Source organism: Emys orbicularis, chromosome 9 (genome assembly GCF_028017835.1).
Source record: "Emys orbicularis isolate rEmyOrb1 chromosome 9, rEmyOrb1.hap1, whole genome shotgun sequence".
In the NCBI taxonomy this organism is placed as follows: Eukaryota; Metazoa; Chordata; order Testudines; family Emydidae; genus Emys; species Emys orbicularis.
The window spans coordinates 21,577,518-21,603,147 of record NC_088691.1 but is presented as its reverse complement, the minus strand read 5'-3'; the positions used below and the strand labels follow the sequence as shown (position 1 = coordinate 21,603,147).

General features: G+C 43.9%; 1 protein-coding gene across 1 annotated transcript in view; it reads left to right on the top strand.

The window, feature by feature from the left end:
- LOC135883726 (pre-mRNA 3'-end-processing factor FIP1-like) overlaps positions 1-25,524 on the top strand; it is a 32,379-nt gene extending 6,855 nt beyond the window's left edge. Inside the window, exons 5-16 of the mRNA XM_065410964.1 lie at positions 148-206; positions 1,459-1,569; positions 4,356-4,486; positions 5,485-5,609; positions 8,481-8,586; positions 10,360-10,555; positions 12,914-12,940; positions 14,785-14,842; positions 16,476-16,531; positions 18,216-18,396; positions 20,654-20,812; positions 24,147-25,524. Of these exons, the coding sequence (XP_065267036.1) occupies positions 148-206; positions 1,459-1,569; positions 4,356-4,486; positions 5,485-5,609; positions 8,481-8,586; positions 10,360-10,555; positions 12,914-12,940; positions 14,785-14,842; positions 16,476-16,531; positions 18,216-18,396; positions 20,654-20,812; positions 24,147-24,279 (1,342 nt within the window). The 3' untranslated portion in view covers positions 24,280-25,524. The remainder of the gene's footprint in view (positions 1-147; positions 207-1,458; positions 1,570-4,355; positions 4,487-5,484; positions 5,610-8,480; positions 8,587-10,359; positions 10,556-12,913; positions 12,941-14,784; positions 14,843-16,475; positions 16,532-18,215; positions 18,397-20,653; positions 20,813-24,146) is intronic.
- The last annotated feature ends 106 nt before the right edge of the window (positions 25,525-25,630 follow it).

The following is a 25,630-nucleotide window of genomic DNA, read 5'->3' as shown; positions in this document are numbered from 1 at the left end:
AGATAAGGCAAAGGGCATTGTTGGTTGGGACAACTCTTTATGTTCTTCCAGTCTGCTGGGGTATATTGAGGCTAGCACGTACAACAAAAAATCCAACCCATATATTGAAATACTGATGCAAATCTCTTCTCATTCTTTTCTGTCTAGGGGGACTCCTATGAATCTAAACTTAAAAACAGGTAGAGGCTATGGAACATCCTCTTCAGGTATTAATAATCATAATAAAATTTATTTTACCATCTGTATTTTGGGGTATTTCAAACTTCTTGCACAGGGTTTTTGCTGAAGTCTCTGGCATGAATGGCTGGACCAGCTAAAAATATTGCTTACTCTAATTTCACACAACCCTCAAAAAAGAGAATCTTCTTTAAAGCAATAGTGAGCTCCGTGCAGTGAGTTTCTTAAAGATTAGTGGCTGGCTGGGGAGAATTGATGGCCCAGCATGTGTTGGAGGAACAGCCAGCTGGTAATTGATCACCTGGAAATGCCAGGCAGCCAGGTTGTAATTGCTGTTTTAAACTGAAAATGGAAAAAAAGACAATCCCTGTGTAACACAGCATCTGTTCAGGACAGGATGTTACTAGAGAATTAATGCTTGGGGCTGGATTCTACTATCCTTGCTTGCACTGAGTGTTGCTTCACTGCATGAGTAGGCTTACTGAGATCAGTGGGGCTACTTGCAGTGCAAGATATTAATCACCAGGAGTAAGGGCAGAAGACTCTGGCCCTTGACCATTAGCTAATCAGTTGGCTGGAATCAGCCCTCAGTACCTCATTCAGTTTTATATTCTACATCATATGTTGGGTTTAAAATATCTCTGCAATATGTCCTCTCCCCTTTTACCCCTCTTTTCCTTTCTGTATGGGAGACTGTCTCTTTTGCAATCCCTATTTTCCCTTTTCCCAGTCCCTTTGTGGTGATTATCTTCCCTCTGGCTGAGGAGAACTGAGGAGATGTAGTTGCCTCCAAAGTCTTTCTTCTTGCAAAGTGCTGAGCACCAGGGACTCCTATTGGCTCCAGTGGTTTGTTGGCATATTGTAAAATCAAGCCCAAAGCTAACATTAAAAGTAGACCTGTCTGCATCTGTTGTGGGGGGAGGGGGATTGTACTGAATGATCTTGAGGAAAGTTAATATTTTCTTCTGAGCTAAATCTCATAGTTGCCTAGATGGCTTATTTATTTCATTTACAGTGCTGGTATTTTGGGGGTATTTTTTTCTTTGCCTCCCAGCTCTCCAGGTTTAGTAGCTATAACACCATGGCCATCTATTCACAAATCACTGAAAGTTGTTTTTTTACTAGAAAGTTAGATCTGGTTACATTGAGAAATAGACAGATGCAGAGCTGATGTTAAATTCATAGCAGATAATAGCTATTTTAAACTGAATAATTCGCTCATCAAATTGGTGGATTAGAAGCATTGCATTAAAAGCAGTAACAATTTCTCTCTCTTCAAAGCCAAGTTGCAGCCCAAAGGTATTGATCTAGATGCCACAGGGAATATAAATGGATTGCCTGTAATAGAAGTGGATTTAGATTCGTTTGAAGACAAACCGTGGCGGAAACCAGGTGGGGCCTCAAAGTTTCTTGTGGTAAATATTTTCTGCAGTTCTGTTTTATTTTGCTTTTCATGCATAGTTTCTGTCAAAGTGTTGCTGCCATGGGAGATGGAGGGCGAAATCCTGATCAACCTCTGACTCCTGTTCTGAGCAATTAGTGATGCTAACTAGAGTTACTGAGCCATGTGCCAATTTCAGCAGTGATCAGAAGAAATTGGGCTAGACTTGTATTCTGTTTCTTACTTTCCTAAAGAAAAGTAGCTGGTCTTTATATTCAACCTCTGTTTCCTAAAACATATGACTCTGGTAGCAGTATAATAGCATTTGGCCAAAACCTGAAATCAGTTGGACTTTTTGTTATTAACTTCAGTGGGATCAGGATTTGGCTGTAGGTGAGAGGTGGTCTCCTCTTGATGCATAGCCACTGGCATGCTTTAGCCCATCATGGCTGAACTCAAGGACACCCCTTGTGCAGCCTTGTCATTGGTCCTCCTTTGGAATATCAGCACTTCAGTTGGGAAGTACCAGGTGCATGAAGGAGCATGGGGATGGATAGTTGGTTCTTAGCAAGTTAGCATTCAACCACATAATTCCCATTGTCAGTGGGAGTTGGGGCATAATCAGTGTATATCGTTAAGGAAAGCAATCCCACTCAGTTCTTGACAGGTACATCTCTAATGTGAGTTGATGCATCAAAAAAGCCACCAAACAATCCAGTAAGGAAAATAATTTGATTTACACATTGGAAGGAGATATTGGTTGTTTCCTGCCAGTGTGCAACAGGGCAAGAGTCTCTGAGTCAGAAGACGGGTTCTGCTCCAGGGTCTGCCACTGGCTAACTGTGTGACCCTGGGCGAGTTACTCTCCATGCCTCAGCTTGTGTCTCTGTATTATGTGGATAATGATACTCACCTTTGTAGAACACTGAGATCTATAGATAAAAATTGCTATGTAACATGCTAAGATTAAAATATGGGAAGTTTCTTTTATCTTCTGTTCCTATTGGTTTTGTATTGCGGAGTTTTCTACATCAAAGTGACTCTTATATACAAACTATAAAATGCTTGAAGTGAAGTCTTTCTATTTTTCAGCTGTGTTTCAGACAAAATAACTAAAGGCCAGAGAGATCCAAACACTTATTACAGCAGCCATGCAAAATTGGCATGTTAGTCTTGGCATAAAATCCACTCACTTGCTCCTTCATATAATGGCGGGGAGCTAATATTTTACTTGCCCTTTAAAAATATGATTCTGCTGTGTAAGTAGTGTTTTTGGAAGGCGGCGCATGAGATGTGTTTGATACATCTCACCCACCTGAGATGAAGGGCAGTAGGAGACGCAATGGAAAATTCAAATCACTGTTACTTTTTTCAAAGTATTGAGCAGTAGGCACTTTGTGATGAATGGATGTTGGTGTAGATGTAAATAGAAAATGTATCCTTTTCTTCTGCAGGGGATTTGACTACGAAGTGAAAGAGAGACTAGGAAGAGAAGAAGTTAGGAAAGAACAGAATTAGAGCAGTGCTACCAGTAAAGTTCAGAGATACGAGCGTGGGGATCATTATTGTCCTGCTGACCCATCTCTGGACCAGGAATGATCCACGTAGTCATAAAATAATACTGATTTGAAGTATGCATTGAGGTAAAATTAAAGCACAAGCTCGGCCCATATTCTTTGTGCTACTTCAGTAGCCTCTTCCTGGGCAGCCTTCTGGGCTATGTCCTAGATAATAAGATCAGTCAGCAAGATAGTCTCTCCTTAATAAGCCAGGGAGGGGAAGGAAACTTCACACCATCAAAGCATGAATCAAGGAGCAAAATCTGATCCAGTGAAGCTGATGTGTAAATTTCATGTTGCTAAGCCTGAGTTGGAATTCGTCTGCCATTGGGGTGCAGCAGGAAAAGTGGCTGGCAGGAGGGTGTAAGAAAGTATAAGGTCAAAATCCTGACCGTATCATGGCCAGATAGTCTTAGCTGAAACTCAAGGGTTTAAACTAGGATTTGTTGTTTTACAGTTGGTCAAGCTAGAAATACCTTTATAATGGGAACGTTGAGGGACTTTTTAACCATGCTAGGAGGTGCTTCTATATTACACTGCTGTGGAGTTATGCCTTGATACAATTTCATAAAATTATTCACAAGTGATAGACAGAACCCTTAAATCATCACCAATGTCATAGTGGGTTAATGCACATTGAGAGACCTCAGTTCAAATCCTGGCTGGGATCACAACTGAACAATAAGTCTGTGTGGTTTAAGCCATGTTATAAAGGTTGCAGTTTAACACAGTGGGCAGGCCCTGGTGTAGAGAATCTCTAATCAGAACAGCAAAGGGCAGTCCAGCTCAGAATAGAAAAGCATTGGCAGAGCTAAGGTGCAAAAAATCTCTGTGCCACTGACAGTTAGTTTTCATCAGCACTAAACTCCTCCATAAAATTATAAAAGGACTAATACAGCATATCACTCTGAAAAACTAAATCGCTGAAGAACTGTCTGTGAATTCACATAAGTTCTCTCTCTTACAATATCCTGAATTTGTGTTGAACCTTGCATCCAAAGGGTCCCAGAGCACTTCATATTTTGGCCCCTACTAAGAAGTACCCACCTCTTATGAGGAATGCAACAGTTTTGAAACTCTCACCAACACTATACAAAGTTCAGAACAGAAAGTGAAGAACAACCCCATGTTTAATTCTCTATTGGAAATTTTAAACTCTCCATGTAAGTGCTTCAGGAGCAATTTGAGAGTGCACGTGTTCTCCGAGTTGCTCTGTTGATTTGTGGCTTCATTTTCAGGTGCTGACCTTTCTGATTACTTTAATTATGGATTCAATGAAGAAACATGGAAAGCTTATTGTGAGAAACAGCGACGGCTTCAGCTTGGACTGGATCCCTCTCCACCTATCAGCAGTGAGAATAAGATCACAGTAAGTAACCTGCTATCCAGTGTGTGGGTGCAGCACAGAAGCCTGCTCATTTTGTGGGCACGTAAGTGCAAGTCTAAAAATGGAAGCTGGTTTAGAAATGTGATCTTGGAATATTAACTGAAAGGCAAGCTGTCAAGAATGATGGACCTAAACATTTTTTTAGTGGAGGTGACATTTTTAATTCTCCCCCCGGCTAATAAATTGTTCTCTTGCCTGGTTGAATGACGCACTCCAGCAAACATGGAGATTGTTGACATGATGGCAAATAAAAAATCTCCTGGGATGGTGAGATTTAGGTGTATTCCCAAAGAAGGCTGTGCCCTCGAGATTGTCCGGCTGTGGAGCTGGGCTGGTAACACTGCCAAAGCCCTCAAGTTGGTGGATCCTGTGTGTATGAATTTAGTGCTGGTGAGAGGTGTAGAGTTGACAGACCATTGACTTAAGTCTGATCTGAGGAGCCAACTGTGATGCGAGGGGCATTGTTTCCCTGGCCTATTCGCTTCTTGGCATCTCTGCCGAGACTTCACCAGTTTTGTTGCCACTTCTTGTGATGTGGACTCCTGTCCACCATGGCCACCAAACTCATTTCACATGGGCCACCGAATGGCCCTCAGATGGTAACAGCTTTTGGTCACTTGGCAGGATTTGAATGGGTGAGCTAGAGGTAAAAGCCTCCATATCCAATTTCCAGTTCCCTGAATTAAGGACTGGAAAAACAGGACCACAGTCAGGTTAGGTATATCTTGGGGCTTCTAATGGGAATTAAAAATGGGGACAGTAGGCCAAGAATGGAAAAGGCATTCAACTTGCAAAACTGTGAGATTGGCCAAAGATTGGATCTTTATTTTGCGTGAACCTTGTCATCCAATTGGATCATTGCAGATGAATGTTCTGCTTTGCTTCCTCACTGGAGCCTCTTTCACCTACGAAGAGCAGATCTTCATGACTTATAACTCAGCTGGTAACCAGACAGAGATCTCTCTCTTTTTATTCTTTAGGTTCAGCAAGGAAGGACAGGAAATGCAGAGAAAGAACCAGAGAACAACATTATCAAAACGGAATTCAAAACGGACTTTGTGGCTCTGATAGGAGGGCGGATGAAGGCTGGGCCTCCGCCTAATAGGTAAGGGAGCATATGGAAACTGCATTGGAGTTCTCTATTTGAATGCATTAAATAATGGGACAAGTGATATCCTGCTATTTCTTTGTCTGAGTCTTTTATGGACCCCAAACAAGGCGGCGACTTTTAAACTATATTGGGTGTTATCCTGAAATTCAATAGTTTATCACCCTCCCCAATGACACTCTGATGTGTAGTTGTGGAACCCCCCCATCTCCATTTCCCTACCCTGTTGGTGTCCCCACTGCTGCACTGTGTGGGTAGGTAGGCCTGGTGCCATGCTGCATGGTCCCAGCCTTACAAAGGGGAGCTTTGCAGGGAAGGGCTAAGACAAGGAAGTCTTCCTGCTATGGAGCTTCCCCTTGTTGGGCTGCTGGTTGTTCCAGAGCCTGGTCCAACTCCCATTGAAGTCAATAAGTCATTCTGTTGCCTTTAACCAGAGCTGGCTCAGGCCTTGGTAATGGCCAAGAGGAGCTACTTGGTATTTGACCTACCTGCTCTGCAGCTAGCATGAGTTACAAATGCTATCAGTTGGATCAGTTTGGTGTTTTTTCCCTTGAATGTAAATGGTTCAAAGCCTAGACAAAGTAAAATGGCTTTTAGTAATTCTAACTGGAAACCTGTACTGGACAACAGTCACCTTCCTGACAGTATGGCTCTGATTATTTTTATAAGGCGCTTTGGGAAACCTGGTTACAGGAAACCAAAGCAGATTTTTTTCTTTTCTTTTTTTTTAAAACTCCATGTTTTGCACACCTCTGCTGATCATACCTAGGAACCAGTCCTGCACCTGTGTCTCACTCTTTTCAGTGGAGAGTTTGAGTAGAATGAGAAGAGAGGATCTCTGGGTTAGCTCTGAATTATTCAGAGCTGGATTAAATTAATTATTCTGGATTAAAAGAACTTTAAAGTTCCAATTTATTCATTTCTGTCTAAGCAGTTAGTTGTGTGTTTTTGCATTTCACACCTTCTCGACAAAGAAGTCAGACTGATCAGCTTTACTTTCCAGCTCTCGCATGTGATGCTATTCTTTCTAAAGTCTGTGCAAATCCAACCTGCTCCTACTGAAATTAATGAAAACTTTTCTTTCCTTATTGGGCTTTGTAAAGTTCCTTTTTCTTTAAGAAAATACATTCTAGCCCTAATGCATTTAGCAGCGTCCAATTTAACATGGAATCAATATTGGCTTTATCTAGAGATTAACCTGGATTAAAATCAATGTGTTTAAATACATTTGGTGCTATAGACACAGCACGTCTCTCTGTTGGCACTAGGATACATGCCATGAAATTGGACATCTGTTGTACTACTGTATCTCAAAAATCAGCAGGTTGTGTTTGCAAAGTCTTGTTTCCAATGACAGTGGAAATGGGAAGGACAGTAAATGTCACTAGGTTTCTGTTGTTTAGCTCTGGCCCTTCCGTAACTTGCTTGTCCCACAGTAGAAGGTGTTAGGTGTGAACCTTGTTTCTCTCTGGTTGGATTGCAGCAGAAGCTGACTATGGCGGTGCTGTTTGCAATGGCTTTGTCAGGCGAACGATGCAGAAGTCACAACCTGGGGGGAGAGGGGGATGCAAAAGTTAATGGGATCCCATTATTTGGAGTCAAGTATCCTTTATTGTTAGTTAAAATACTGTGAACTCTTTTTAGTAAATGACTTCAACAGTTAATTAAAAGCTCATGTGGCTTTCCAGTAGAGCCAGACTGAAATTTCCTGGTGGAGTTTCACTCAGTAAGGGGCTGGCCAGAATGGCCCAGACCTGGGTTTATGTCCTAACGTCAGCTACTCTCACAAAAGTCATGGCAAATTCACAGCTTTGAGGGGGACTTTGCATCTTTTAAAGGATCAGGCCCTTCATGAGCTGCTGTCTCTGCACAAGAAACTCTAACCTGTCTGTTCAGATAGAGAATCCCAACTGCCTTGTCCCTGGGTCTTTATTACTGAGAACATTTTCATAAACCTAGAATGTTTGATTCCTTTAACTCCTCCTGCTTCTCCTTCATCCCCCAAATCCTGTGCTTATGACATCACAGCTGTGGAAATAGTTGTCCCCAGTATAGGATTTTGAATAAACAACAGGAAGATACAAATTCTTGAGAAACAAAGATCCTGATCTAACTAGGGTAACCAACAGCAGAATCTGGCCCCCTGTTTATATGCAAACACCCTTTATTAATATAAGGCCCTGTCTTCCTCCCATTGAAGCCAGTGGTAAAATTTTCACTGACTTCTTTGAGAGGAGTACTGGGCCTAGGGGATAGGGAGGCAAAAAATGTGTCCAACAGCCAGAATTGTAACCAAAGAGAGTGCTTAGTTTAAAGTGATGGTCCATGAGGGTTAGCATGGATCCATCATGAAATGGTGCAAATTTTGGGCTGTCTCTGGTCTAAGGGCCTCAAGTGCTGTGCACTCTCCACTCCTACTAGATCTGTTTGCAAGGGAATTGAGCCCAATCTTGCAACCCATATTCACTTGTGTAGTCTTATTGATGTGTAGGTGAGTGACAGCTTTCAGGGTCTGAAACTGAGAGATGTTCAATACCCCCTTCTCCCTCTGAAGCCGGTAGAGTATTCTTCACATCTCAGGATCAAGCACTAAGTGGTGTCTAAAGAGACCTAACTCACTACTGCAGCCAGAGTTCAAGTTGTGCACATGCAGCAAAGGATTCCCCACCCTTCTACTGTGTTTCCCTGTCAGTTTGAGCTCTGCCTAGAGTGATTTGCTGCAGATGGAAAAGAATGTACTTGGCCTTTTTGCTTTAGGTCTCCCAGCATGAGAGAGAGCTCTCTGTCGGGGGGCTGGGGGGAGGAAAGAAAAACTGTTACTTCTAATTTCTGTGCTGAACCTGAGAAGATATATCTACTTTGTACCAGGAAGCTGGGTGGGACAATTGATGTGATTGGTGGACAGGCAGGCACTATTAGGAGGGTAGAAGGAAGACGCCGCGATAAACACGCCTCTGAGGAAAATCCCATTCAGGTAAACAGCTTCAAGCTGTCTTCAAACATTTGATATCCCGTGCACTTTCAGATGAACCTTGAGCAATTGTCTGCACTTTCCTGACTGTCTACTTCTGTAAAACCTAGGGTTTTGTTTTAAAAGAACACTGTCAAGATTGCAAAATAAATCACCAATCATAACGTATGCACATGCCATTGCCCCCCCAGGTGGGTGGAATGAGAACTCAACTGTATCAGCCTTACACTGCTAATGGAGAGTCTCTTCCCTCTCCCCCTCCCCCCACACACTGGGACTTCTGTTTTTTGAGCAGGAGGGTCTGAGCTCCCTACTGCTATCATGATGTTCAGCAAATGTTAACTGTGAAGTTCCTAGATGGATTTGTTAGTGTTTTTTTCCCTTTTTTTAAAGCCATACCTTGTTACTAGTGTGTTCTCCTATTAAACCTGAAAGAATTGTAACAGTCCAGTTTACTTTCACTGTTAATTGCTGTCATTTACCTTTTTACATTTTTCTCATGTTGGACAGTAAAACTAGTCTGGTCATTTTCTCTTTCCATTCCCATGCACTAACCTACTGCTGTTGTGTGGGGGTTTCCAACACTGCAAGGGAATGTTTATGTATCTTTTTTGTCATTTTTTTTAAATTTCAAAATAACATTCATGTCAGATATTCTTCACCCTGCAGAATCTAAGTGTTGGGACTGCACTACTTAATTTTTTTGTCCCTTTTAAAGACATCAAGTTACAAACTGGGGGCCTGTTCTGATCTCACTTCAGTGTAACTCCATTGACTTCAGTGGTGTCATCCCAAATACAACCTAATGCCCATATTCTGCTGGGATTCTCAGCAGACAGAAGCTAGGGGTTTTCAGAGTCCCCAGAACCTTCTGACCAGAACAATTCTTTTCTAACTGCCCCCTCCAACCCAAAAAACTAGTGTGCATGAGCCCCCCAAATCTTCTTTTATAAAGTAACAATGTTGGGAAAGTGCAAACAAACTTTTTACTAAGGGTAGGCCCCAGTGGTGCATCAAGGCTAAATCTGCTTAGTAAATTATTTATTCTTCTTCCCCATACCGAGCGCTGGTGTCTGCATATCCAGATCATTTTGGTGTATGCTGTGTACTGAACTTTAAAATAGTGGCAATGTGAACATAAACGGCCAAATTCTCTTGCCAGTTAGACTGGTGTGACTCCAGCAGCGCTCTGTTAATTTTGATGGTGGATTTACACTGATGCAACTAGGAGCAGAATTTGACCCCATGTTGTATTTATGAAGAAAGCAAATTCAAAAACAAATTTTGGAACAAAATTGTCTGTTTAATAAGAGTTAGCATATCACCACTCGAATGGGGCTGCTCTTATTTTGAGGGCTGTGATGTGGGGCCTGATCTCAAGAGTGGCTGTGCCCAGCCCCTCTTGGGATCGGGTTTTAGGCTCGTCCTAAGGGTATGATGTGCAAGTGACCCATTCAGTCATAATTCTGTGCATCCCTTGGGGAGGGGTATCTCGCATAGGAGTAGATTTGTAGCTAGCTTGGACTCTACCACTTGCTGTGTTCATGCTAGCAAAGATGTCTGTTGATAGGGCATTTCCTTGCATGCTGAGCTTGTGACATCTCCCCTGTAGTGTGCCTAAAGGCTGAGACTATCCCCGACTTCCTCCCTCCCTATAATGTTGGGGTGCTTGGGTTCTGTGGCACATGCCCCTTTTGCCAGCACTGGGAGGCACTGATTGCAGGTTCCAAGGGGTAAAATACCATCTTCTATTTTCTGTCTGTCTTTGTTTTAAAGGTTCTTGGAGATCATGGAAATAAGCCACAACCACAGCAGCCCCAGCAACCATCACAGCCCCAGCAGCCTCCTCAGCAACAGCCGTTTGTACCACCAGCAGGTCCCCCACCTCCCCCAATTGCTGGGCCACCCCCACCACACTTTCTCCACCCTCCCCCTCCAGTTACTTCTGTCCCACCTCCTCTGCATCCTCCAGGTAGGTATTTGCTCTGAATACAGAGCACTCTTGATGTGTTAATCTGGGTGTGTTAAATTCAGGTACCTGAGGCTTGGGGAAATCAAAGGAATCTTTAGTATAATTAAGAAATGTTAAGGAACAGTTGAGCAGCCATGTATCAGATCACTGAGATTCAACTAATTCAAACTGTAACTCAGACAGCTGGGGAACCCCCCCCCTCTGGATATATATGCCTTCAAACTCTTCAGAGCTGCTGTTCCTCTTGAATGGCTCTCAGTGTTTTGTTGCAGTCACTGATGTCACTTGGCTACCATGGTGCTTGGCCTCTTACACATGGATAAGTAGACTAGCAATTTCTATTAATCTTTGAAGGAAGGTAGGAACATAGGAATTGCCTCACTGGATCAGACTAGTGTGCTATCTAGATAGTCCAGGATCCTGTCTGACAGATACTTCAGAGGAAGGTGAGACACCCTGTAATGGACAGTTCTGGAATAATCTGCTTAGAGGGGAAGTTTCTTCCTTACTCAGGTTGGTTGGTGGTTAGTTTGTGCCCTGAAGTCTGAAGGTTCATATCCCTTCTACATGTGTATCCTATACATTTTATCATACCTCGTGTCACTGTGGGATATTACTTGTATAAACATCTGAGAGTATAAGCAGGTATTAGAGTTCTGCCCATTTTATTTTTCACTTTTAAGACAATAGTGTGAATGTATGTGCAAATGAGGGGCCTCCCATGGACTCCTGGCAAGCTGTCAGTGTCCCTCAATGTCGCCAAGTTTGTGCTCCCTTACAGATATTGAGTAGGTAGGCATGGTGCTGAGTACACTCAGCACTTAAGAAGACACACTTAACTTAAAAATCGCATCTCCCAGAATGCTTTTTACCTCCGGTAGTTATAATGCCTAGGAGGCTAGAACCTGATGAGATGGAGGGAAGGGGCCTCTATTTTGGTCTGGGTATCCCCCCTTTATGTCTTTGGCAATATTTTGCATATAATCAGTTTCTCTTTCTCCTGCACAGCTAGTCACTCACCTTCTTCTGATGTTTGTATGGATCTTACACAATAGCAGCAGAGGGAGAGAAATTTTAACAACAAAAGGAAAAAGCGCTTGTAAAGCCACTCAGCAGTGGGACTCAAGTATTTGTAGACCTGAAACTATTAAATTTATTTTTAGAGTGACTAGATTTCAAGTGGATGGTGGTTCCTTGTATAACAAATGTAATTGTGATGAATTGGTGTATGCTTCACACCTAATTTTAGAGAGGGGCTGATTAGATAGAGGGATTGCATTGTATTCCTGAAGGGAAGAGCATTGTCTAGTGGTAAGAGCAGGGCTCTGAGGGTCAGGAGTCTCAGGTTCTACTCCCATTTCTGCTACTTGATGCACTGTGTGACACACCTTACTGGAGATAACCTATGTGAATTGGGGTTAGATTAGTATTTATTTTCTAGAGAGGAACCAAAATCCTCTCTTTAAAAACATCTGGTTCTGTAGAGTGTGTTGATCCAGGTCCAGAGATTAGATTAGAATATTTACTCGGAATGGACAGTTTGTCATTCATTTATCTTTGACCTAGTGTTGCATGAGTCACTGTCTCAGGTGAAAGTTAATTAGTCCTTAAACTCTGGTGCTAAAATCACTGTTAGACTCAGGACTGTAGTGGTTTCACATGTATATCTGTCATTGACATCAAGTGGAGTTTTGGATCAGCCTGTTAACAAAATGTGCAGGCAAAGACCAAGACGGCTTGCTCATTCATGGGCATTTGCCTGCTGACAGTCCAGGGCATGCACAGTATCAGAATCCTATTGATTCCTTTTTCTAACTAAGCAGCATCAGCAATGGCCTGAAACACCTTTTTCCATTTACTACAAACAAGGCAGTGCCTCTTCCACTCAAGAATTGACCTCACCATGGTGATCAGTGCCTTTATTACTGGTGGGCTGGAATACTGAAGTGAAGGCCACACTTTGGACTTTACCTCGTCCAGGATGCAGCAGCTAGTCTCCTGACTGGAAGAGGTCAGCAAGAGCATATCATACTAGTGCTTCTCTCTTCGCTGGCTTCCTTTTCTGAAGATCCAGAATAAATATGCTTTCAGGGCATCTAATCCATGGAGAACATTATTGCATTGCCTGAGTGATGGATGAAATAATAGCCTCCTTGGTCTTTTCTGCCTCATTTCTATGATGGCTAAAGGGAGGGAGAATTGAACAGTTTTTACTGTATATTCTGTTTGCTGAAATATACCTGGCCTCAAACAAACTTCTTGAAGCGGATACTATTAAACCAGGCTCATTAGCTTGTGGTAACAAAATAATGTTAACTTCTTGTTGTTCTCACTAAGTTTGTTTTCTTATTTCCGTAGGCTTGCCACCACCAGGTCCCATTCCAGGTAGGCTATTGATTTGCTTTTAACAGTGGCAGTGACTCAGAATAGTCCTATCTGAGCACTGAAGTAAAGTATGAAATGGAGTGGCTGCGTCTTACCTTGAGGTCAATCAGACTTAGGCTAACATAAGCACTGATAAGCAGTGCAATCTCAAACTTCAACTGCTTAACTTCTAGAGCTCAATAATGATCCATAGGGCCACCTCAAACAATAATTTTATCTTGGAAGAATACTCCAGAAAGCAGCTTAGGTTGGCAGAGGACATCATGAAAGCTTCTTGGTTAAATTTCAGAAGACCTAACTTGTGCTATCATGGGATCTCACATAGTGATGAGTCTTCTGCCAAATCAAAGTGCTTCATGTAAGATTTCAGAGAGAGCGTGAGAACAAGGGGGCAACAATGGCTGTTTTCACTGGAAACAGTGAATGTGATGTGCAGTAGAGTTGGTGAACGTTAACAAACCAAATGTAACACATAAGCTTGAGCCCAAGCTGGAACAGCCCCAAACTTTGAAGAGCTTCAGATCCTGATTGGAACTTCTCATCTCATGCTCATCTCAATGTAAACAATATTGCAGAATGGATTCTTTTTGTTATTGAATGGACCCTGCTCATAGTGAGCTTGGATCTAGGGAAATGCCACCTCTAGCAAAGCAGAGTACAAATCCCGACCTACTTCTGGACACTGCCGTTGCCAGTTGCAATTCTGGTTCCATCTAGATTAAAGTTGTGATGGGCTGGAGGGGAAAGAAATGACTTTAGCTACAGTGGAAGCTTCATATGTAGTAATTGGACTGAAAAGGGTAATGCATGGAAAATACCCTGTGATAATTTTTGCTTCTACGGTAATTAGAGGAAGGTGCATGACACACTAATAATTATCAGTGCTTTCTCTCAACAATAGCAACTGCTCTAGAGGGATGAGTTTCACAAATGTTACAACTTTCTCTAGTCATATTATCTACAGATTAAAAATCTTTCAAAAATAGGAAAGGGGGGAATCTTGATGACTGTCAGAATAACTTAAGAAAACATATTATTTTAAAACAACGAAAACAAATGTTTACACTGGAACAATCTAGTGGTTCACTTAGCGTGATGTCCTCGCCATTGGTAATGGCTTATGCAAGAATTTCTTGGTTGTTTGAAACTGGTAAAATTTTCAAAATCACCTAAGTCTCATTTTCAAAAGTGATTTAGCCACTTTGAAAGTCAATGGGATTTAGAAGCCTAGGTACGCAAGTCACTTTTAAAAAGTGGAAAGAGATCATGTGGGGCCCTTCTAACATCCATTTAACTGTCTAGTTTGTGCTCTGCCCTACTGTGGTTTCTGCCTTCTACAGTGTAGTTATGGTCAGAAAAGTGATTTTCCCAAAAGAGTACAGTAGGCTTCCATGTTGCATGTCACATTCAATCACTGTACAGATAAAACCATCACTCTATTTACAGTCAGCCCTAGGGATTTCAACCTGGGATCTGAGAGCCAAGCCTTCAGTCCTCAATGGGACTGCACAGGGTTAATGTAGGGGGAAATTTTCACTCAGTACTGGAGTTGATATTTTGTTGTTGATGCACAAGCCAGAATAGAGTCTGGCTCTTTTTTCTTTAGCTGTGCTGTCTCTGTACTGTAGGGCAAACAGGAGTAAAAAGCAGTAGAGTTTCGATTGTGGTAAGGGCATATGGCTCTGAATACACTCAGGGGTGTGAGTTTGTCGAGTAAGAAGGTGCCATTTCCACATAACTGTTCAGAGTAGAACTGTGCTTTAATTGCCTAATTTCTGGGGGAGTCTAGCCCCACACCGTAAGCCTTCTGTGGCCTCATCTTGACACTCTGCTTTTATTTATAGGGCTGTTCCCTCCACCTCTGGCTCCTCCACCAGCTCTCCTCATTCCAACACTTGATGGGTAAGGCAGAAGCTTCCTTTGAGTAGATAATTTTCCATCCTGGTTTTACACAGCCAGGTGCAGCTAGACAGTAGAATAGAATGCCTCTGGGTGGGAGGCATAGTAGGGAAATAGGAGCTATCCTGTTTCTTTGTGTTTCTTAAAACTGTGAAAGAATCTTTAAGAAGTACTAAGAATCAAGGTAGCTTAAGGAGCAGGATGTGGGAATACTGTAACTAGGTGTGCTACGTAGTAGGGGACCCATCAGCATGGCCACATGGTATCGGGGAATGCTAGGTTTGTGTTTAGAATATTTGTAGAGTAACTTACAACCTGCACCTGATTTGGAAGGGGAGCATGAATTGCCAGGTTTGCAGTGAACTCTTGCTCCAAGCCTTTAATCTGTTGCAGCAAACTTCGCCCTTGGTTTGTCAGTTCACTGGTATCTTGCCATGTCACACACGTGCTAGGAGTATGTTCACAACCAGTATTCAGAATTGTATTGTCGCTTTCACTGTGTTCTTAATAATACCATTTTGCATTTCCCTGGCAGTTTCCATCCAAGGATCTTAGAGCACTTTGCTACTATGAATTATTTCTTATGAAGCATTATTAGCCTCGTGCAGATTGGGGAGGACGACGGAGGACTAATGCTCGTGGAGGCAAAGGGTCTTGCCCAAGGACACAGAACAGGCTCATGGCAGAGCCAGGACTATAACTTAAATTGCCAGACTCCCAGTCCACCACACCACGTCTTGCCTCAGGGAACCGTCTGTGAGGTGAAAGGATGTGACCTCTGGTCATCTTGCATGACTAAAGTTACCAGATGGCCCCCCCCTCCCAAAAAAAAAAAAATGGTTGGAGATCCTTGCATGAAAAATGCTATGGAGGGCAAAGTGTGATGATTGTTTAAGTGCAGCATAACACATGGCTTTATAGCTATTAAAGAATCTCTCATTTCATTCAAATCGCCACTCCTTCCTTCCCCAAATGATCTCTTTGTCTGCCACCATTCGCTAGAGATGAACAAACTCATTCCTATATTACATTAATTTACACAATTTTTTGCCCAAAACATGAGTGAACCTAAGTAGAACCTTTTCTTAGACTCTAATAAGCTTTCCTAACTTCTCATTTCTAGCACGATCTTCCGTTTTCACACTGCCTCTGGCCTTTTCAAGACTGACCATTTTCCTGAATTTTGTTATGGTCACTATAGGGCATCATGGCAAAGAGGAAGGAGGATCTGTGACTGGAGGGAGGGGAGACTGTCAGGGCTTCTGGCCAGAGCCAGTCCCTCCCTTCTGGTCTCCATCCTTTCATCAAGACCTTCCACTCTGTCCTGCCTCTCCCTGCTGCCAGATCCCACATCCAGCCTCAACCCAGGGCAATGGAGGGAAACTGCAGCAGCCAGGAGTGGAGACTTGTTGGCCTGGAGACCAGGCAGGTGTCAAGAACCCAGCTTGGATTTCAGGAGTTGAACAGAAGCAAGGGGGTTAGGAGGAGACTCATGGCATCTGGGGGGCGGGGAGGGGTCCTGTCTTAATCTCTCCATTGAGTTAACAGTAAGTGTATTGCAGGCTCTCGCTCTGTGTGCTAAGCTGATGGCAGGTAACTGATGTTAGTAACTGGTGTCCTTGTGTTCTCTCCAAAGCCAACCTGCCGGCTACAATAACAGGCAGCCTCCACCATTTGGATACAACTCTGCAGGTGAGCACGGAAGCCACAGGATGGTGGAACTGACTGGGCATGGGGCTGGCCAGAGGGTTGTTAGTAACTTACCCTTGTGCTAGGCTGACCTATGCCTCTGTCACTGTGACCTTTGAAGCTGTGTCTGCGCTCCAGACCGCCCAGTCGCTGACAGCGGGTGTTGGTAATGGGCCTAGCAGTAAACGTTCTAGACAGTCATAGATCAGCTGCACTCTCTGAAGTGACTCTGACCCAGGTGATGCTTGTAATTAAATAGTTCTCATTCCTGTATCAGCTGCCCTCAGTACCCAACTCCCATGTCAGCAACAGAGAAGCTTCCTAATGCAGCCATGGGTCCCTGGCTTTTTCCAGGGAAGAACACGCCCCCAGCCAAATTTCAGGCTTTTCCTGCATGAGCCTTTGAATGTCCCTCTCCCACCCCTGCTGTATCCTCCCTCCTTGCAACATGTACACACCCTGCCTAGGCACACTCACAAGCATCTGTCTCCTGATGGAAGAGGCAGTAACAGTGTTTCAGTAGATTTCCTTCCCCACTACAACCCTGCCCATGCTGCCCATGTCCTTTCCTGTTTCTTTAGTCCAGCTGGCTCCTGTCCTGGGTCAGCGGCACTTGCAAGTGGTGCCTATCCATCTAGCAGGCAGGATTGCAGACGCTGACATCTTCCTCCCCCTCTTCGGGGAGAGGGAGGTAGGGACTGCAGAGTATGGGCATGAGGCATCCTGAGAAACTGCAGCCTTCTAATCTAGTATTCCTTCAAATAAACATCCCAGCAGCAGCCTGTACCATCTCAGGCTGTGACCTTGATGGGCCTTTCCAATGAAGCAGGACAATGGCAGGTCAATACTTGAATAAGACACCTCCAGGGAGATTGGTGGTGGTCTGGGATTCACTAGGTGTCACTCTTTCCTTTGCCAGCACTGAGACCTCGGCATGATATTTCAAAGCACTTCTTAATTCAACATCTGATAGAGAAAGAACCTGGGATTTACCTGCTGCAGGCACCAGCCCTAACCCTGCAAGGGGTCAGGGGCCAGACCTCTTGCTCTCTGAGCTAACAGAGCTGGCTAGGAATCTCGAAGACCAAACCATAGACTCTGCTGGCTGATCAAAAAGAGAGAAAGTGCCAGGGCTTCTCAGGATCCTTTGTCTTGACCTCCTGCTCAGAGGATGCTGGCTGGGGAAGGAAGAAATGATGGGCTTCCTGGGGGAGGACCAGTAACATGGCCAAGTGGGCAGCTGTGATCCACAGAGGGCAGGTGTCAGCAGCTCCTATTTGAATATCCTTAATCAGTGCCTGGAGTGATTGCAGCAACATCTGCCTCTTTCTGGCCTAGGGAGATGATGCTTAAAACTTGTTAGAATATCATACATGAATATGCAAGGGGGAAATCAGGGGCTCATGGGTAAAGAGGTGGGGGTTGGGTTAGTGGTTATTCAAAGGGAGTAGTGTCACTTCCTGATCCAGCAGTACCACTAACTAGAGCACCTACATGTTACTGGGTGAGTCCCAATCCCAGATCTGACCTAGGCCAAACCTGCTTAGGTTGCAGGATCTGACGAAATTGCTGCCCAATGTGGCCTGGTTGCAGGGTGCGGAGACGCATGTCTTCTTTCCCCACTGGGTCAGCGTGAGGGGCAGCACTAACCCTTCAGGCAAGTGAAGGTTCTGCTCTCTCACTGCAGATTCTGGTTTCATCAGCTACCCTCCTATTTCCACGTCTCACACACCCTGGGTGACAACAGTGGATAAGGGCACGAGCAGCTCCAGCAGCAGCCACTGGGAGTACTCCGGCTCAAGGCGTGAGAGAGAGAGGGAAAGGGAGAGAGACCGAGACCGGACTCCAACCACCAGTGAATACAACAAGTAAGCACGGTAGTTCACGTGACACTGCAACGGCCTCCCAGGGAGGGGGCTAGGCTCTGCCAGATAACAACTTCCATGCTCTCACCACACTTACAGTTGTCTTGTTGAAGGACTCAATGCTCACATGTCACCACCAAGTCCTGCTGGGAGGCGACAGCACTGGTCAGTAGCTAGAGCACAAGAACAAGAGATAGGACACCTGGGTTCTTCTCGGCCGTTGACTTGTTATGCAACCACATAATCTCCATGCCTCAGTTTCCCTGATTGTAACACAGGGCTAATGACAGATTATATATCCACCTTTTGTGTAAGGCACTTTGGTCTCTGGATGACAAGTTCTATACAAATGCTGCTATTCTGTAGTTTCAAGATGAAAAGCTTCTAAATGTAACAATACTGTAATTTTGATGGGAAACTGCCCCCTTTTGCTTAGCCCCATGGTCTGAAAGCTTGTGGGATAAGGAGCACTGTTCACTGTGAACATGCCAGGCAGTGTAAATCCTTAATGACAATGGGCATTTCTCTGGAGACAGCCACCTTGCTGGGAATTAAGTGTGATTTAAGGGGACAGCAGCCATGAGAGAGCTCAGTGAAGGAGGCTGCAAACCGGAGACACAGGAAAGATTAGACAGTTGCTGTTCTTTCAATGCAGTTGCTTTGCACTCTCCACCATAGGCTTTCGTGATGTTACTGTTGTCATCAGCACTGTTGATATTTTTGCAAGCGTCACGCCCAGCAATGCCAGTAGTTGCTGAAAACATCACCAAAATATATGTATATTCCTGGCAAAGGGTGCTGCTTGCTCTGGGAACTTCCAGGCCACTGAGCTGAGCAAACAAGGCAGTTTTCTTGTAACAGAGAGCTTTTTAAAAAGGCTTCAGGCATTTTGGAAGGTGATCAGGCAGGGAAGGAATGAGGATGTTAACATACTGGAATTTGTAAGGCTCCTGTAATTCTGGGGACATGAATCATGTGATCTGCTTAGCACTCCAGGCACCGTGCTAGAATTTTTAGTTGCTGTAGAGTATGTTGGCATCTAGAAGCTTAAATTGTATTCACCAGGTAGGGCAAGTCACAGTAATCAGGTAAGCCCTTTTGAAGTGATAGTTCCCAGATGATACCTCTTTCTTTGATTCTGTCTGATTGCTTCTATTTTGGTAGTTTTCTTCTTTAACTTGTTTCCGTAGGTCACAAAACAGCGTTTCATTCTTGTTTCCAACTATGGGACTTGGGATCTTTTTGGGGTTTAGTATTCAGTGTTTTTTATGGGGAAGAGGAGTTATAAGACAGGCATAGAGGAGAAGAGTGGGAATTGCAAAATGTGTCTGCATTTTGGATATGCAGTTTTATATAGAAGAGGGTGAGATGTTTAGGCTGGAGAAAGGGTGCAGACCATAAGATCATGTGGTCTCTGTGTGCATCGTACCGTTTTCTTAGGCACGTGTATGTGTGTGTTTGTTTATCTATATTTGTGTGTAAATAAATAAAAATAGACTCAAGCAAAGTGATGTAAAAGTAGCCTGAACAAGTGTACTGTCCTGCACTATCAGAGTGGAGAGATACAAGGACCACGTTTCTGGGCCACTTTGGTCATTTCCTTCTAGTTTATGGAAAATGTAGAGCAAGACTGAACAATGGTGAGAGGGCGTATCACAAATGTGTTCCAGAAAGACCACCTGGGCAAAGGCCAGGTTCTCTGCCACACACCCACGTATAAGAATACTCTTTAGACTCTTTTACATCCTTATAGAAACTCTAAACCATTCTCTTTAGTTGAGATCTCGTATACCTTGTGTAGGAGGGGTTGGAGTGTGTTGTGGGAGGGCCATGGATGGGAATAGGCAACGCTTATTTCTGTTTATTATTACAGATAGTTGCATGAATGTTTGTTGAAACGTGTGTGTTGATCTGAACTCCAGTGTTGTTTCTGAGCTACGATAAGCAAGAAACGTTAAGCTCATGGACTTACGAGGGTTTTTCTTTTTAAATATCTGTTCTGATTGTGCTAATAGAGAATTCCAGACTAAATCAACATTGCACTTTGCCAAGAGGTGATGTTTCCCTTGGGGGCATGGGGGTCTGCATATAGGTCAGGTTGTGAGTAGATGAGGCCCTCTGAGACCCTGGGATTTCACAGGCTCCATGAACATAGCTCAGTGTATTAGAGGGCAGGCTCAAGTGCTAATGAGTAGCGTATTCCCCCTCCTCTGTCTAGCAGCTCCCTCTGCCTCACTGTACTCTTGTCTCTCCCCCAAAGCGATGATGAGCGATATCGCTACTACAGTCGAGAGCGAAGCTATGATTTTGAGCGGGATTATCGCAGGAGTAGAGATCGGAGCAGAGAGCGGGAGGATCGCCATCGGGAGCGCAGGCACAGAGAGAAGGAGGAGAGCAGTAAACATAAGTCTTCAAGACGGTAAGATTCCTCGTTGGTGGAGCGGGCCCTTTAAGTGGGAGTGGATCTTGGCTCAGGACAGAGGCTGGAATATCCACAGCAAACCTGACCTCTAGTCCATTCTGGCATTGCCTATGCCTGTGACATTGTCCTCTGATGCTTCAGAGGAAGGCAAAATCCCCATAAGTAATGCATCTGGCCAGGGATTCAGAACCATCCTTGGTAGGGGAAGGCTTCCTTTGTATTCCTGTGTATTCATATTAGCCTTGCTCCTCTAGAATGTACATCTATGGGAATCTGGCAAAGCGTCATCTGTAGGTCACCCACATTGGTGCCCAGCAGGGATACTGCTGGTCATGGACTCTGCACCAGGAGACTCTCATTTTCCATGAAAAGAAAATGTCAAACTAAAATAGGAAGGAAAAACTCAGCTGTGCTCTGCTGGAACAATGGACTGGTCCGCTCCAAGGGGTGTGCACAGGATGGAGGGTTCAGTCCGCTGGTCTGAACTTCACTCCTGGAGCAGGGGGGTAGTGTGGTGCAGGGCTATGGCACTGGCTTAGCAGTCAGGAGATCTGGGTGGTGTTCCCATCTCTGTTGGTGAGTGATATTGCCTGAGTCACTGTCTCTCTCAGGGTGCCCCCCACCCCCAATAAAATGGAGCTAGTGATGCTCTGATAAAGAGATCACTCATGGAGCAGATCAGGGTGTTCGTGAATCTCCACTCCTTCAGAGCAAAATGTAAACTACTTCTTGAACCAATCCTTCCCAAAATAGCACTCCCATCAACAAAATAACAAGCTTAAAATCCAGCCTCTGACTTCTGAATTAATATGCTTCAGAATTCTGGGAGCTGCTCAGATACCACAGCAATGGGCATCTTGTTAACAGTGTAGGTAGATTTTTGGATCTAAGGGCATGTCTACACTACAAATTTAAGTTGACCTATGTTATGTTGACTCACAGCCTTACTGTGGTGGTTCATGTTCATGTTCATGTGTTGGTGGTGCACGTCCTCTCCAGGAGCCCTAAGAGGGGCAGTGTGGGGGGCCGAGAGCCCAGGCTCTCGGCTCTGCGGCTTCCCCCCCAAGGGCTCTCGGCTCCCTGCCAGGAGCACGTCAACCACCCGGGCTCCCAGCTGGAGCTCCCCACCTGCCCGAGGGTGACAGCTGGAGCTGTAAGCGACAATTGTCAAGATTGGCAGCCAACAGCTGCTGTATGTAACTGACAGAGTGTCTATATGGATACTGCGTCATCCTAACTCCACCGACATAAGCCCTACATCTCTCGTGGAGGTGGAGTTATGTCAATGTAGTAGGGCACTTACATTGGAGGGAGCAAGGCTGCAGTATGTACAGTGACATAATTAGGTTGATGTAAGCTGCCTTATGTTGACCTAACTGTAGTGTAGACCAACCAGGCCTTAGCATTTCAGGCTGGTTCTCTGGAGGAGGGGGAAAAATGCCTTCTATTCATGTAATTGATGTATCAGAAAAACCTTCTCTCTGAAGACTAGAGGTAAAATGCAGGTCTCATCTTTCAGGATGCACATGAATTTCTCCAAGAGGTAATGACTGCTCTCTTGGTGTAAAGGAAGGGTTAGAATCTCACAAGAGGGTGGGAACCACAATGAAAACCGAATTGAAAACAAATAGAAGCTTGTGCTAGTTTAATAACAATACTCCTGATACCCAAGAGATTTGATGTTGTAGTAGGAATACAGCAAATCGCTTGGCTGTACAAGCAGCGTGGACTCTGTTGAAATGATGCCAAAAGCTATTAGCGTGCTTAGATAGAGAATTAGGATACAGAATGCCAGCTGGAAATGAAATGCTGAGAGAGATTTTCCTCTTGCTCTCTTTAAAAGCAAGCACTCCCCTGTTTGAGCAGCCCAGAGTGCTTGGATGAGAATTGTTTGTTCCGCTGAGTAAATGGTGAAATCCACGTAGAGTGTTTTTAAAGGTGGCTTCGAATTACAATTGCATTTTGGAGCCTAGTGCTTGAGGTGATCATGCTAGTAAGATCTGATGTCATTTGGGACTCTTGCAGTGGGAGAAGGGGCTTGGTTTCAACCTGCTTTAGGTTAGATTTAAGTCTAAAGAAAATCTGTCATGTTTACAAATGAAGCCCCCATTTCAACTGTTCAAGACCTTTGAGAGGAAGGATGGTTGTGTGGTCAGAGCGCAGGGTTGAAAACAAGCAGAAGTAAGTTCAGTTCCTGGATCTGCCATTGATATGTTGGGTGGCTGGCTAGGAGATACCATCTGTCTCCCAGGTGCTGGGAGGCTTATCTCCCTGTGCAGGAAATGCTGTGAGATCCTTAGAGGGAAGGTATTAAGTTAACATGCCAAGAGTGGTTTCTTTTTATGATAATGGAACCAGGATTAAAGTAAGTTAGAAACTGACTTGCAGCCTTGGGATTTTTACACAGGACCTGAGTGTTCAGCAAGAGGTGCACCTTCACCACTGGGCTTGGGAATGCCAGTTCTAATAAGAATGTGTTCACATGCTCTGCGTGAAGGTATCCATGTGCTAAACTCCATTTACACTCCCCTGGGAGCTACTCATCTGCACTTTGTCCCCTACACAACCCTGCTGCATTGGTTTGTCCATTCTTAACCCACAGAGCAACTGCAGTGCTCATTTTCTCTCTTTAAAAACAAAACCTGGCAGAGAAACCTTCACACCTTTGGGAAGCAGGAAAGAACCTTCCCACACAGTCCTGTGGCCTGAGACCTAGGATGGGGACATTTCAGTCCTGGGCCAACACCTGGCTTATCAGAGGTAGAATTGGGCTGTTTTGTCCAGGTAGGAAGCCAGCTGTTCTCTCTGCCAGTAGGATCAGTCTTTCCTTTCCAACCTGGGTAAATCCCAAGAGATTCTGCGTAGAAAAACTAGTGTAGGTAAATTTTCAACAGTCTCTCAAATGTATTCTTGTCCTCTCCCTCAGCATCCCCTACACAGCTTGTATTCCCTCCACTCATTATTGGAGCCCGGCTTTTACAGGTGGAGGAATACCAAAAATAGTCCTAGTAAAAGCCCCAAGCTATTCCTACAACAGCCTCTGTCAAATATGTGGCATGTACAGAATACATAATGGTGCACCATGGCAGAAAGGATTTATTAGCATCCACTTGAGCCAACCTGCGTAACTCCCTCATGGTTTTGACATTCAAGAGTAAGAAGAGCATCCCAAACGAGTGCTGATAAAACCTTTCTGTGGCATCACATTTATTCTAGGTCAAACATGTCGTCCTTGTCGGCACCTTTTGTCATAGGTACAATTGAACTTCTGTGGCAGTTGACCATGCTGACACTTGATTCTGGTTTCTCTACCCCTTCCCCCTCATTACAGTAAGCAGCACGAGAGTGAAGAGGGTGAAAGCCACCGGCGCCACAAACACAAAAAGAACAAGCGCAGCAAAGAGGAGAAGGAGGCCAGTGATGATGGTGTTGCAGAGGGAGATGAACAAGATGCTAAGGAGTAACGGCTCCCAGCTGTCCTTTAGGAGGGACTTGCTCCTTTGCAAGCAGCGTGGCATCTAACTTTATTTTCCAAGGGAAGCACAGATGACTCTGGTGGCCAAGTATTGAAACGCAATGTGACAGCTCAAGCGTTAAGGCTGAACACACAGTTAAACTTGGATACGAGACAAAGTATGGCAGTGATGGTATATACAGCACCGAGCTACTCTTCTTGTAAATGACCCTAGAAGAACTTCATTGTATCAGATCCTATGGTTTCTGATGAAAGACAGCTTCAGCTGAAACTAACGTACTTAGGTGATAGGGTTTTTTTGCGCAACCATGATTCCTTTTTTTTAAAAAGTAGGACAGTAACTGCAACTTGAACTCTATTGTCCAAAGAAAAGTGTGATTTAGGTCCTCTGTGAGCCAGTTTAGAATCTGGTGTCTGTTAGTGAAAGTCTCATCCCCAAATCCATTTCGTTATAGCTATGAAAGTATCTCTCATCTGTGATTGGCAGCATGTGGAAAGGAACTACTTTACAGGTGTGTCATTTGAACCTGCTTTGGTCTAATGGCTTTTAAAAGGTAGGGCATTCAGAGACTTCAAACCCAGCTTTTTTTTTTTAAACCCATTGAGAATGTAGTTCTACTACATGTTATACCTGTAAATGGAAAGTCACGATCCGTGGAAGACTGTGGTGAGAGCATGAGTTCCTTTTTTTATTTTTTTTGTAACAATTGAGATAAATAATCTAACACCTTAAGGAACATGAAGCCCCATCCAGCAGTTTGACATTGTTGGGCTTACTTATTTATATTCATCACTAATACACCTGTGCAATACATTTCACCCTGCCTCCTCCCCATAGATCTCAGAATAATGCAATCAAATTCCATGCTCTGTTTGATTTAGGGTTTATTTTGTTTTTAAACAAATTTCTCAATGGAAGGTGGGGGTTTGTTGTGTATACCTGGTTCTTAAACAGAATACTGCACTTGTTTGTGTGAATCCACAAGTATCTCATTTTAAGTATCTTCTACGAATTGATATTTAAAAATGTCTTAAATCCTTCCCCAAAAGAAGATGGTTCTGAAATTTTACATATGATTTTTTTGTACTGTAGTCATGCAAGTCTGAGTGTTGTGTGAAGCTTACAACCTTTGAAACTTGAGCCCGTACAGCATGATATCAATTTATATGCTATGACACTGCATTTGATGGGTCATTAACTACAAAACCTGTGGGAAGCAGAATAAAGCAATTTTTTTTGTAAATGTGGGTTTTAAAAACTTTTTCCATTGTCTTGAAGCAACAGAATTGCATGCAGTGCATACTGAAGGCAGAGGGGAAAAAAAACCCAGACCCCACTT